Source organism: Pezoporus wallicus, unplaced genomic scaffold (assembly GCF_028554395.1).
Source record: "Pezoporus wallicus isolate ANWC-B61680 ecotype Strahan unplaced genomic scaffold, APGP_CSIRO_Pwel_v1 contig_6312, whole genome shotgun sequence".
In the NCBI taxonomy this organism is placed as follows: domain Eukaryota; kingdom Metazoa; phylum Chordata; class Aves; order Psittaciformes; family Psittacidae; genus Pezoporus; species Pezoporus wallicus.
In genome coordinates this window covers 278,150-291,791 of record NW_026642251.1, presented here as the reverse complement: position 1 = coordinate 291,791, position 13,642 = coordinate 278,150, and the positions used below count along the sequence as shown (strand labels likewise).

At 43.6% G+C, this 13,642-nt stretch overlaps 1 protein-coding gene across 15 annotated transcripts in view; it reads right to left on the bottom strand.

The window, feature by feature from the left end:
• ANK2 (ankyrin 2) overlaps positions 1 to 13,642 on the bottom strand; it is a 223,374-nt gene that overhangs the window by 175,800 nt on the left and 33,932 nt on the right. For 3 of the 15 annotated variants that reach the window (XM_057428313.1, XM_057428309.1, XM_057428307.1), the window contains exon 1: positions 12 to 345. The exons of 9 other annotated variants lie outside the window; for them this stretch is intronic. In XM_057428313.1, the coding sequence (XP_057284296.1) occupies positions 12 to 134 (123 nt within the window). In that variant the 5' untranslated portion in view covers positions 135 to 345. Of the gene's footprint in view, positions 1 to 11; positions 346 to 13,642 lie in introns of those variants that run through there. 3 more of the 15 variants (XM_057428322.1, XM_057428316.1, XM_057428315.1) reach the window with 1 other exon arrangement.

Below are 13,642 nucleotides of genomic sequence, written 5' to 3'. Positions count from 1 at the left end.
TCCCCTCATACCTTGCGTTTCCGATCTGCCCTAGAGATTTTCCGCTGCCTTTTCCTTTCCTTCTCAAGGTTTCTCTCCCTCTCTTCGAGTTCAGACTCTCGAACTTTTTTAATGGAAGCGGCTGCGTGAGCCATTTTGGAGAGGAAATCACCAGCTCCCAGGAAGCTGTTTCCACCACACCAGGCTATCCAGGTGGTTTATTTTTTTCTGCAAGAGCACTGGCTGCAAGCCAGAACTTCACAGTGTTAATCCACTCTGCCTCCTCCGGCACCCCAGAAAAGGTCACAGCTCTGCTCCAGGCTTTGCAGCACCCATAACCCAGGAGCACTGAGAACCAGGTCCACACACGCAGTCAGGTCCTCACACTCGCAGGCTGAAACCACCGCAGCTTAGCTGCCACAGTGAGGGGAAGGCAAGCTTCAGGCTTAGATGGGGAGGAAAAGAAAAGAAATCAAAAGAAGAAAAATCGGCCTTTAAACACATATCACCAAACTGGGAAGCTCTTCTGGGATTCCTTCAGGCAGGCTGTGTCTTCTGACTGGGAAGAAGGCTCTACTTCAGCATCACCGCCAGGCGGGGGAGGGGGCGCAGCTGCCTCCTTCTGCTTGTCACATTGCCTTTATGCAGGGTGAGAAGAAAATGGTGCAGTCTGACTTACTGACTTGCTGCGCTGCGACCGCCTGTGCTGGAGCCCTGGATACGCTTCCCTGCTTCTTTCCTCCTCAGGATGTTCCTTTTCGATAGGAAACGGGGATGAAAAGCTGCTGAGTGCAGAGCGAGAAGCCTCCGCCAGCTCACCTGCAGGCAGGCAGCGGGGAGAGCCGCCTGGAAACAGCTTGGCGATATTCAAGCCCTCATTGTGCCGCTACGCAACCACGTGAGGCTGCATCAGGCGACCTGCATGAAGCGGCGAGCCAAAGGCAGCGAGGAGGGGGGCTGCTGCTCGGGAAGCAGGCAGGCTGAGCTGGGTTCAGCCTGTCCTGTTCAGCTCAACTCCACACAAGTAAAAATAATGCCAGCGAGCACGCTGTTCATTACTATTCAATGCTAAAAGATGCCTTCAGATACTTCCTAAGACAACCTGCATTGATGATGGGGAATTATTATAGCTGTGGACTAACAGAGACCAAAATGTAGAGCAACAATGTGTGGCTAATTAGTCTCCCCTTTCTCACCACGAAATATTTTTTGGGTTTGGGACATTAATTTATACCGTTAGTATCAGAGACAAACCGGTCAGATGCTCCCTCATTGCTGAAAGCTCTACTCCCACCTCCCTGGGTAACTGTTATCAAGTATCAAGCATTTATTCATCAGGTGTAGATAAAAGGAGCCTTTGAACTAGTTCCCAGCAGACCTCTGATCACATTTCAGCTCTCTTCAGCACCACTGATTGGGCCCTTTCGAGGCAGGTCCTGAGGGAGAGGAGGGCTGCAGAGCTTCTGTGCAGTCTGCATCCCCAGCTGAGCCACCCCAGAGCAGCTAGGAATATGGGAGCTCACTAACAGCATCACTAAAGATCACCAAATCGAAGAAACAAATCTCTTAGCCAAGTTTCCCTCTGCAACATATTCCTTGACTTCAGCCTGAACGCGACTGAACGGCCACTAAACCTGAGCATTATAAATTTTGCTGTAACACAGCACCACCAAATCAGTAACAGATATCCCCTGAGCTCCTCATGTGACAGCTCATAGACCAAGCCTAATGCCCACCCCACATGATTTTTACACCCACAAAACTGGTTGTTTTCAGTTAATACAGACCATTTATCATTACCATGGAAATAGTCATTATTGATGACTTCTGGTTTTACTGTACGTCTTCACTTTGAGAATTTCACAGATTGCAAAACCCTAATTTTCACCAAAAAAAAAAAACATCAGAACTGAGCAACTGATAAGACCAAATGAAATTGTGAATATTCTTCAGAAGATCACTGTTAAAGACCTTCAGGTCAGTTCTGTGAGTTCGTTATTATGTCCCATAAACATTTTCCCCTTATCTCAAAGACACAGAAAAATATTTTATCATCATACAGAAAAAAAAAAAGCAATTTTCAATAGGTTATTTTGGAAAGAACATATCCAATCAGGGGAGAAGAACATCCAGTATATGTCACAATACTTGACACAGCTAATGTCCCTGCAGGAAATCAGTGTTCTGTTTTAAGCCAAAACAATTTTCCTACTGAAAGTAGAAAATGGCTTGTCATTGTCCTGTGTATACAGATCTTCATGAAAATAAATCCTTTTGCAAACAGCAGGCTGAAGATTACATTTTCAAGATCTGTTGAGTAAAAATGGAGACTGAGCAACTTCCCCCTAAACACAGAAAAGGCACTATGAAGCTGCTAGAGAAGAAAAACAGAACATCCAGCACTGCTACCACAAACAGCATGTAGGAGGGGAATGGGAGAGTTGGCAGATGGCCAGTAACATAAAAAGAACACAGGACCAGAAAAAGGGTGGTTTTTTTCTGAAAAGCATTTGTTATCATCAGCTCTGAATGCAGAAACATATAACTCATGAAGTTCAACAAATTCCCATTTGATATAATAAAGCTTCCAAGACTTCAACCTGTGCCATGTCCTGTGTGACCTGTGACTAACCTCACCTTGAGAACCACCAACATATGGGCTCTTAATTAGGGTTGCATCTCCTATCAGCCTAGTTTACACACTGGCATAAATCAACTTCCTGACCTGATCTCCTCATTTCACAGTCTCCAGGTTTTCATTTTTTAACCTGACCCACAAGGACAGACAACAAGCTCCTGCACTGCAGTGCTTTAGTAGCCATAGCTATGATCACGTCTTGGTTTTAACAGGTAGAGGGACTTGATTTACTGAGCAAATCAGAATTTTCTGTCTATAGAAACCCACTGGATAAAAATCAACAGTTGTTGAGTACAAAAGGAAAGGATGTAAACAATTGGTTATTGTCGTGGTTTAAACCCTAGCCAGACAGCTTGTTCACTCACTCCCAGTGAGTGGTGCCAGGCTGAGAGCAATCAAGCCCCCCACCCCCCACCCTGGGGCTCTCCCCTTCCCCGCTCCCCTGAGGGATGGGGAGGAGGATCGAACGAGTGCAACTCCCACGGGTTGAGACAAGAACAGTCCAGCAACCAATGTACAACACAAATCACCACCGCTACCACCAACTACAACAATGATAAGAGAAAATAACAAGGGAAGAGAATACAATACCACCGGCCAAGAAACAAGTCCCACCCAGAAGCCCCTGTCCTTCTGGGTAACTCCCAGTTACCACCCACCCCGGGCATGACGTGCTGTGGTATGGAATACCCCCCTGGCCAGCCTGGGTCAGGTGCCCCGTCTCTGCTTCCTCACGGCTTCACCTCCTCCCTGGCAGAGCATGAGCCTCACAAAGTCCTTGGTCAGGGTAAACATCACTTGGCAACAACCGAAAACATCGGTATCACCAGCACTGTTCCCAGGCTGGAAGTCAAAACACAACACTGCACCAGCTACGACAAAGGAGAAACATGACTGCTACTGCTGAAGCCAGGACAATTATCTTCCTTGAAGCATATCCCCTCCACAGAGGTCCATCTCATAAAGATGAGATTCTCTCCCCGTAAATCATGTGGGCAGTTGCAAAACCAAAACCAGGCATAGAAATAATGCCCCAAAAGAGTGTGACTCAAATCTGTCCTCATGTCCCAGAGTTATAAAAAAAAAAGAGGCTGTGATGGAGTGGGAAAAGTCTTTCATGTATCCAAGACAGAATGGAAGCTGTTCTTCCCAGCTCTGAGTTCCTAGCATCTTCAGGAAATAGGCTGGAAATCAATAGTGGTTTCAAACAGCTAGAAGTGGGAAAAGGCTGTCCCAGGCAATAGTTTGGTAGACATAAAAGGTGGGCAATTCAAGTTTTTGCTGGCACTGTGGAAAACCCTTCCTGATAAAGCAGATTCTGTAGGGGAATTAGGCTCCCTCCACAGTGATACAATGACCAACTTGTTCATAATATCTAGCAAGTACATCTACATGTTGGTTTGCAACCATATAACAACCACCATCTCTGTCCTTAAAAGTGCTGCTGTGGCTTAAATTTCTCCCACTGAAAGGCAGGATATGTTAGGCCAGGCTTGGAAATGCACATGGACAGCTGTCAGTGGTGTAGAAACCAAAAAGCACTGACTCTGCCCACAGGTACAGATGTCAATGTCTCCTCTCTTGTTATTTCAGCCAAGTGAAATGTCAGAGGTAGGAAACCTTGTCCCTGTGGTTCAGGAAACTCTTCTCCAAATGCTTCCTCTTGAGGGATGAGGAGGGAGTATTTTTGATTTTAGTGGTGGACTTGGCAGTCCTGTTGAACTTGATGATCTTAAAGGCTTTTTCCAACCCAGTTGCTTCTATGACAGGAGCATAAATATTTGAAGTGTCAGAGGAGCCTAACAACATACTTAATTCAGCCATTTAAAGCGATTTGGATAGATTTGGCATATTGGCATATTTGGCCATTTCACTATGAGGGATTACACATTCCTTGGAAAAAAAAAAACGGGGGGGGGGGGGCAAAATAATTCTTGTGGAGGCTAAAAGCACAAAGCTAAGTGTAGCAGTATATGCTACATTTATAAATTGTTTCCCTTCTCATTTAATCCACACTCTTATTAGTCACACACAGTACTAATTGTCCTACTTCTAAAGGTACCATACACCTGGAAGTGAGTTACCAGTCACAGCTCCATACTGCCTAGGTTTCATTTTTTATTTTCCTGAAAGAAAAAATATTGAAGTTAAAAAAAAAAGGCTCTACACTCTCTCACTCTCATGTTACTGAATATGTGAAGACAACATGTTCCAGAAAGCTCAGAGCTGGAAATAAGTGTTTCTGAAAAGATATATAAAACCATCTTCAGGCTTTTTTTCTGTACCCTGATTATATCTATTTATTAATTGAAAAGCAGTGATACAGAACAAGAAATGAAAAAGGGAAAGCAATGGCAGTATGTTAACATAAATTAGACTAGTCTTAATGTCTCTCCCTCTTTTCTATTATACCACCTGAGCAAAATTCACAGTGCTGACACAGGTAGTGGGTAGTGCTAAAAACACACTACAGATAGCACAGTAATATTGGCAATACCAGCTGTCACCGTCCTAGCTAGCTAGGTCGTGGCAGTTAAACCTCAGGTGTAAAGGGTGGGGCCAGTTCTGAGCACGCTGCCCTCACCTAAAAAAGTCCTCTGCACAGGCTGGAAGAGCTTACTCTCACTTGCCTGTATGAACAGGCAAGGGTCGAAACGGCAGGTGACAAGGTGCATGGGAAGCTGCAGATCCAACCTTGCACGCGGGCGGACCAGCACATGGGTCGCTCGAGATTGCTCAGGAGATGACAGTCCTGGTCCGACACTTCCTGATTGCCTAAGCACCCTTTTCCAACCAGATTTACATATTCCACATGCCCTTGGTCATCATGCTTGTAGTAAGCGTGGTTAAAGCCCTTCCCAAACCTTCACTCGTAAAGCCAAGCCATCATCATCATCATTGGCAATACCATACCACACACACACACGGTGGCTTTCTGTCTTGGAGGTGTTCAGTTCAATGCTGAAAAACTTTAAATGTAATTAATCATTACACCAGGGAAAAAAGATACTGCTTAGCTACCCTCATCTTGAAAGAGTTACTGAAAACATGCATCTACTCTTAAAAAGTTATTTTTCCTATATTACAGATGAAGAAATGGATATAGTATGCTTACATGTCTGCTCTTAAGAATGTAAGAGCAATCACTGTGGGAAGAGACCAGTGATTCTGTCTCCAATAATGGCCAAAAATCTGGTACCTAGTAAAAGGCATAAGAGGGAAAACATAGCTGATATTATCATAGAATCATCATAGAATGGTTGGAACTGGAAAGGACTTTAAAGCTCATCCAGTTCCAACCCCCTACCACAAGCAGGGACACCTTCCACTAGACCAGGTTGCTCCAAGCCCCGTCCAGCCCTGCTTTGAGCACTGCCAGGGATGGTGCAGCCACAGCTCCTCAGAGCCACCTATGCCAGGGCCTCACCATCCTCATCAGAATGATGGACATCTGTGCTAGACATTTCAGTTTATGTAGCCATCCTCACAGGCTGTTTTCCATTAACTAGTTCAGTCTCTCTTTGAACCCTTCTGAATTTCCAGCATCCATGAGATATTAAGGCAGAGTTCTGCAGTTGAACTACACATTCAGAATATTCATTGTCACAGACAACTGCTTACAAGCCATCAAAGAAGACAAGATAAAATAACTGCCATTCTCAAATCACAAAAGACCTTACAGTCATCCTTTGCTAGCATCCAGGCTGTGCCATGACAAAGCAATGCTTTGCACACACCACCAACTTTCAGAACACCTAGAACCAGGGTTTAGAAAAGACCCTCAGAGCGTGATGTCCCAGGTTAAATAAATAGCCCAACGATGACGCAGAGACACTCCAGCTATGTCTAACTTGGAAATTCAAGAGCATTTTTTTTAATCAGAATCCTGAAGAAACTGGAGAAACAGGACACTTCTGGCAAGAGTGCCCATTTTGCAGGTCTTTTGGTGACAGCTAAGCCTAAATATTGCTCCACTTAGTTTTCATATTGATTGAAAATATTGATATCACATTCTATTTTAACTAAGGCAAACAGGACCTCACCCAATAGCTCACTAGGGGCAACAGCAGACATTTTACTGATTTAAATGGACTTTGGATCAGGACCACAGTCACTTAATTCAACACTGCAACATGGCTTCTCATCTTCCTTCCCGTCCTGGTCTTCCTACCCTACCTTCTTTTGGCTTTAATTGTGTCTGGCTTTGATCTTGTGGGAACAGAAGCTGCTATTAATGACAAGAAGGAGCTGAGGGATCATCCTGAAGATGTTTGCAGATCTGCCAGGTCTGATTCCCAAAACACACAATACATTCCTCAGGATCCCTCCTCACACTCCCTGGTCACTGTGCTTACCTCTGCTGGAGCTGCTGCAAAGGGGCTCCTTCCTGTTCAGGTGCAGTTTTCCAACCTGTCTTCTGCTCTGCTGATACACAAGGGCAGCCACCCACAGCTAAAGGCAGCTGCCTGGGATCTGCATTCACACTGCCCACTCCCCAGATGCCATCTAGTGCCATGGACAAGTGGTCCAGCACCTTGTGGGAATGCACCTTCCCTAATCCTGCCTCCTCTGTGTAACCACATATAGTTTCTCTTGCTGGAAGACAAGAAAACTGAAGGGAGCAGCAAAGACTTTAAAGCATTTGATATTTATGATAAAAATAAGTGGTTTTCTTTTTCTTTTTCCTTGAATGCCTTCCCATTAATGATCTGGCCTGTTCTCAGAAGGCTTTTTCCCACCTTTTTTCTGAGCATTTGCATTACAGCCAGCTACTGCCAAATCACTTTAGCTCTCGGAGACAGAGCATATTTCAAGCTCAAGGGCAGCAATCTGAGAAAAAGTCAGAGAAAGCAAGTTATATGCCGAGAGATACTTGAATATATTTCTTTTGTGTCCCTGATGGATCAATCCCACTGCTTGTGATAAAAAGCCCTATTACTTGTTTGCCCAGAAACCAGTCTTAACAATGAACTGCCTGAAGACTCAAAAGGAGAGCTCTTTATTCTAACCCCACTGACTTATCTGATACAATAGCTCACTATGTTCAGAAATAATCCTGTATCAATCATATGGCTGGACTATACTGTTTTATGTAGTATAACCGATTTAACAGGAACATTTCTTTATCTGGAAACAGAATTCTGTTATCTCAAAGCTAAGTTTCATGCTATAGGGAGACAGAAATCAAAATAATTTTACAAATGATAATGATACAAAAAATAATTATGCCTGGGCAACAAGAGCATGTAACAGGAAAACTGATTTGGTTGCCACTGCCTTGGAAGCCTGTAAGCCAGCATGACCCAGATCTCATCCACTTTAAATCCCTTCAGTTGCACCCTGATGCTGCACATAATCAGCTCTGCTTAAATATCCTTGCTGATACATGTAAAAGTGCACCTCCACTTTAGTGTTGGGCCAGGTCACATGGATTCACATCAGAATGGGCCCTACCTATCTTGAATTAAAAGATTACATGTCCATAGCTATCAAAACAAAGACTTAAGTGACTGCTGCCTAAACAAACATTATTGTATGTGTATATGTACTATATATATTTGTATGTGTAGCAATCTGACCCACAAAATGGACCTTCCAAAATACTGGGTATCAAAAATAAAGTGACTACACATAATCAAGCATAAGAAAGATTCTAACTACACAATCTCAAGTACATTAGCAATAACCTGCCTTAAGTAACAACCTACAGAAGTCCAGTATACCTGCTCTAAAGCTAGTAATGCTATTTCCTTTTGCTTGTTTGATGAAATAAAAGTTAGATAACATGTTGCTTCATCGAATACTTATGGCAAAGAGATACATTTATTTATATATATATATATAAAAAAGACATTTAAGATGTCTTTCAAGCACATTTTCCTACTGCTTATAACAAGAGAAGACCTATCTGCCACTTGTTTATAAAAACACAGGATAAAATTTTGGATTCTCAAAGACTATTTCAGACACTCCCCAAATTAAAAACCATATGAAACACAGTAAGGTATTAACCCCCTTCTTCTGAGCTAGATGTTTTTCACTATTTTCTCACCAAAGAAGGAAGGTTGAGATGCCTTTACTTTCAGAGTGTCTCCCCACACCCAAATAACTTCAGGGGTCCCAATGTCATAGAATCTTAGAATCACAGAACGGTTTGGGATGGGAGGAACCTTAAAGTTAAACTGGTTCCAAACCCCCTGCCACAGGCAAGGACACCTTTCACTAGACCAGGTGGCTCCAAGCCCCGTCCAACCTGGCCTTGAACACACCCACGGATGGGGCAGCCACAGCTTCTCTGGGCAACCTGTGCCAGTGCCTCACCACCCTCACAGTAAAGATGACCTTCCTCATCATCTAAGAACTTCTTACTTATATGTAAGGAACTTCTTCTTTATATCTATTGTCAGATCAAACCAACATATAGAATAGCATTACTATGTAGAGTGTTCTGGATTCCACTACCCTACACACAGGCGGATAGTTGATAAGGACAGTAAAAGGATGGAAGGAATTTACCACAGAGGAAATCACAAGGAGGAGAGACTTCTCCTCCTCCAAAACACTCGGGCACTTTTGGCAACTCTCGCTAGGGGAGCAGTTCTCGTTTTAGGGGGCAGTGGAGCGGAGGGGAGCACAGAGGGCTGGCAGCCAAGATGGACAATGCCAGGGATGCGGCCCCGGGTGTGAAGCATGATGGGTGTGCAGGGAAGCACAGCTGGAAGGGACCTTAAAGCTCATCCAATTCCAACCCCCTGCTGCGGGCAGGGACACCTTCCACTAGACCAGGTTGCTTCAAGCCCCCTCCAACCTGGCCATGAGCACTGCCCGGGATGGGACAGACACAGCTTCTCTGGGCCACCTGTGCCAGGGCCTCACCACCCTCAGTCTCCTAATATCTAAAATAAATCTACTGTCTTGAAACACTGAAAATATTGAAATCTTAAAACTAACAAAAAAAAAACCCAACCAAACAAACAAACAAAAAACAAACAAAAAAACCAAACAGGATATATATATTTGGACTAAAATCCTAAATATAGAACAATCTAGGTTCCAAATCCAGAAACCCAGGTCAGATTACTGTGGCATACCTTTCTTTCTGTTGAAAACATGAAGTCAAGCTAAGCACAAAACATTCACCCCACCAGAAGAGTCTGGGAAAATGAATGGGAAACAATCCTCCTCTCCTGGTCAAGTAATGCTTAGGCATCTGTAGGTTCGCATTTTAAGTTACTTCAGCATGACAGCAGCCCGAGCACAAAGTTTAGGGGTGGCTAAGATATGCCTTTGCATATTTAGATACAAACACTGCAGCAAGCATCCGGGTTCGTGTAAATATTTAGTCTATTCAGGATATCAAAAGTAATTCTTAACCGTAGTCATGTTTTCCTCTGTAAATTTCTGAACAGCTCTGAAACAGTTTGCCAAGGATGGCTGGATAGGGTTTTATTAACAATCTTGTAAATTCTCCTGTGGTAATATGCTGAAGAAAACAAGTTGTTATGCACTGACACCAATTACAAGGAGGTAGTAAAGGACTAACTCCATGACAGAAAGGTCCTACTGTGCTGATCCTGTCTCCATTCCACTGCTCTATGACCAGTGAGGATAGTGTAGACCAGGATAAGACACCTTCAGTTATGTGAAACAAAGCATTCCTCAGAATTGAAAGAGGTGTGTGGCACACATTACCATGAATTTGTTCCTAAAGTGTCTTCAATTTCCATTAATTCCTGTGGAAGATGAGGATGAAGAGCTTGTCTCAAACAGCTAACAAGAATGGGTCCCAATTCATAGCTACAATAAAGACAATGCTCTGTTTAATCACCATGTTCCCTTTAAAGGCAACATCTTTCTAAAAGGAATAAATTCTCAATAACACTGTATAACTTACTGGGAGCCTTGGGAATAAAGACCTTGAAAAAAGGAACCACTTTCCCAGACAACCTCTTTCTATTATGGAGATTTGAGAATGCATTGCTGAGATCATTACCAAAAAATGTATCCTTGCTAAAGTAGACTATAATTTGACATGCCTGATGTAATTGGAAGCCTTACTGTAAATCAGCTGAGTTCAGCAAATGATCGCCCATGACTTATCACTACATCCTTAGCAATTTTACATTTCACCAAGACAGTAGCATTAAAACAATGAATAAAGAGTACAGTAATTTATCAATTTCCTCAACTTACCCTGACAGTCAAAAAGGGGACACGCTTGGAGCCCTGGAAGTTTGCAGTATGTAGAATGAAATTCTCCTAAGAGCATACACAGAATCTTCTTCGAAGACTGGACATCTGTCTCATCGTAGTGAACAACGGCTGGAATGAACTAGAAATATGTCTGCAAAACTCTAACCACAACTGACCCTCACCTGCCAGAGGAGTTCCAATTTGAGCTGGCCATAACTGTTTGTATACATGTGGCAGATGGGTGGATGATTTATTTATGTGGGCTAAGGCTGTGCTGAACATTGGGAAGGCATAAAGGCCACAAATGGAGACTTCACATTAAAAAAGAGGACACAAGGAATTGTAAGTGCCCTGGTCAGGACCAAATACATACTTCTCCCCCACCTTTCCATCACAGCTCAATTTAGCATACTTAAGGTTCTTACAAAGTGCAAAACAAGGTTCTATCTCCGCAATGTGCAGCTCTGGATTACAAACAGCGTTTTGAAGCCACTTCAGGGCTTCTGGAGCACTTATGAACAGAGGCTCTCCTCCTTTCTCTTCACAGAGCTGCCAGACAGAGAATACCTTTCAAGGTATTGCAGGTTCTGATGAAACTAGCAATTACAGAAGATGAGTTTCCAAGTAGGAGTTAACTGGCTTGTAGGGAAAATCCAGAAGCTGGACTTTCCAGTGAGAGATAACGAAGACAAATACTAGCTAACATTTAGCACATCACTGGGGATGTGAAAGACCTAGATTCAAAATCCCAGGTGTCCTGTCACCTCAGTGAATAAACGGCCCAATTAAAACACTGTTATCTATGTCAAGTCAAACAGTTCCACAAAAGGAGGATCAGACTAGTCAGGTACTAATATATTCATTTGGGAGTTCAAAAACCTCTGTGAATCAATAAACCCCCAAGTAAAGCCTGACTACCAGCCTCTTAGTGGGCACTTGACACTGTGCAATAGAGCATGCTGCCCAGTCACCCATGTGACTCAGTACTCAGTCACCCAATGAACCTGCATGGTCAGGTGTAGAGGCAGGAAAGGCACATCAGCACACTGTGCCCCATCTTTCAGCCTCATGCTGACATGCTTATCTTGGCCCTATTGGTGCTGGCTTGGAAGACACCATTGCACAATGCACAGCTATCCTGAGACGTCTTTTCTGTACCAGAGGAAATTATTTGCAAACTTTTCAAAAATCCTAAACAGAATAGTAAAATCTCTAGGATTCACCTCTCCATAACTGCAACCAGCCAGAAAAGAGGATTTACCAGTCTGCTGCACTTCTTTAGTTGCCATCTCTTTCCTTTGAGGACACAAGAATGCATAGAAAAGAATTTTCTCAATAATAATCAGTCTCATCAGCTGAGACTGAAATCTATGTTCAGCTAATACTGGATGATATTAAAAACAACAGCAAGCACTCAAAGCCTATGCTGTAGTACTGTTATGTTTCTCTAATACTAGTAGGTTTAGATCCTACAAGATCTGAAGATTCTAAATACTTTTTAATTCAGGGAGGTTAAAAAGTCTAGGTTCAAAGAAAAGCACTACTGCAAACTTAAGCAAGGGCAATTCTGCTCTCAGCCATTCCTGAGCCATTGCACATTCTTCTCTCTAGTTCACAATATTCAAGTCCCCCTTTGAGGCACTACATTCATACCAAGACAAAAGGACCACTTGGGCAGAAGGATGCATCTCAATCTCAAGCATGCCCAAGGGATGTATGAACTTCACTAGCTGAGCGGAATTCTAGCCTCAGATTCACTCATGTCTCTGCTGAGATAAACAATAGTTTCTAAGCGCCCTTTTGGTCCTGGATCCTGGAAAAGAAAGCTTCATCTCTGCCTTTCCACAGCTGAACTAGACCTTGCACACCCTCAAGAGTTTCTGAAGAGAAATGGTTTATCTGGGTGTGCAGAATTTTTATGATAATTAGAATTGCAGAAGCATAATGCAGGTGCCCCCTGTTCCTCCCCCTACAAGTTTACACCCCAAGCTGGGTACAAAAACACCTGATCATTTGCACCATCCCTGTATGTATGTAATTTTAGAATTATTACTAAAACTAGAAAAGTGATGCAGAGTGGTATCACACTTTACATATGAACAAGAGGTCCACGTCTTCGGACAAGGGAGTTCAGATTTTGAAATGCTCTTACAGCCTTAACAGATATAACAGAATGTTAAGTGTATTTTTAAATAAGGAGCAGCAGAGAGGAACCGCAGGGTAGAGAGTGTAACACCACTCCATCCAGGAGTGCAGCTGAGCCTGGGAAGGGGGAAGAAAGGTTTGCTTTAATGCTTGTCATTCTGTTTCCTCCTACTCGAATCTGTTTTAATTGGCAAGAAATTACTTCCCCCCCCCCCCCCCCCCCCCCCCCCCCCCCCCCCCAGTAGAGCCTGAGGCCACTGATGCAGCCAGCTCCGGTGAGCACCACACGGTGGCACTCCTGCCCGACTCTGCCCGGCACCCAACCTCAGCTCTCGCAGCAAACGCTCTCTGCTCTCTAGTTCCCACCTTGAAGCAAGCAGAAAGAGGAAAACCAGATACCAAACTATTCTGAAAAACACCTCACAGAAGGCCTGCCATAAAACTAAGGAGAGGACTTGATGATGACACCCAAAGTATTTTAAACACGCTGCTCTAAGGACATCCTGCAGGCAAATTGCTCTCCCTGGAAGCAGCCTCACCCGATACATCGCATTTCTTTACACTTTACACTGCCACAAGTACAAACTATTGCACACAACTCAGCATGCTGCTCATTACAGCTATCCCTTAAATTAACCCAGTGTTAACCGCTGTGTAACACATGTTCACAAACACGTGACCTCGACA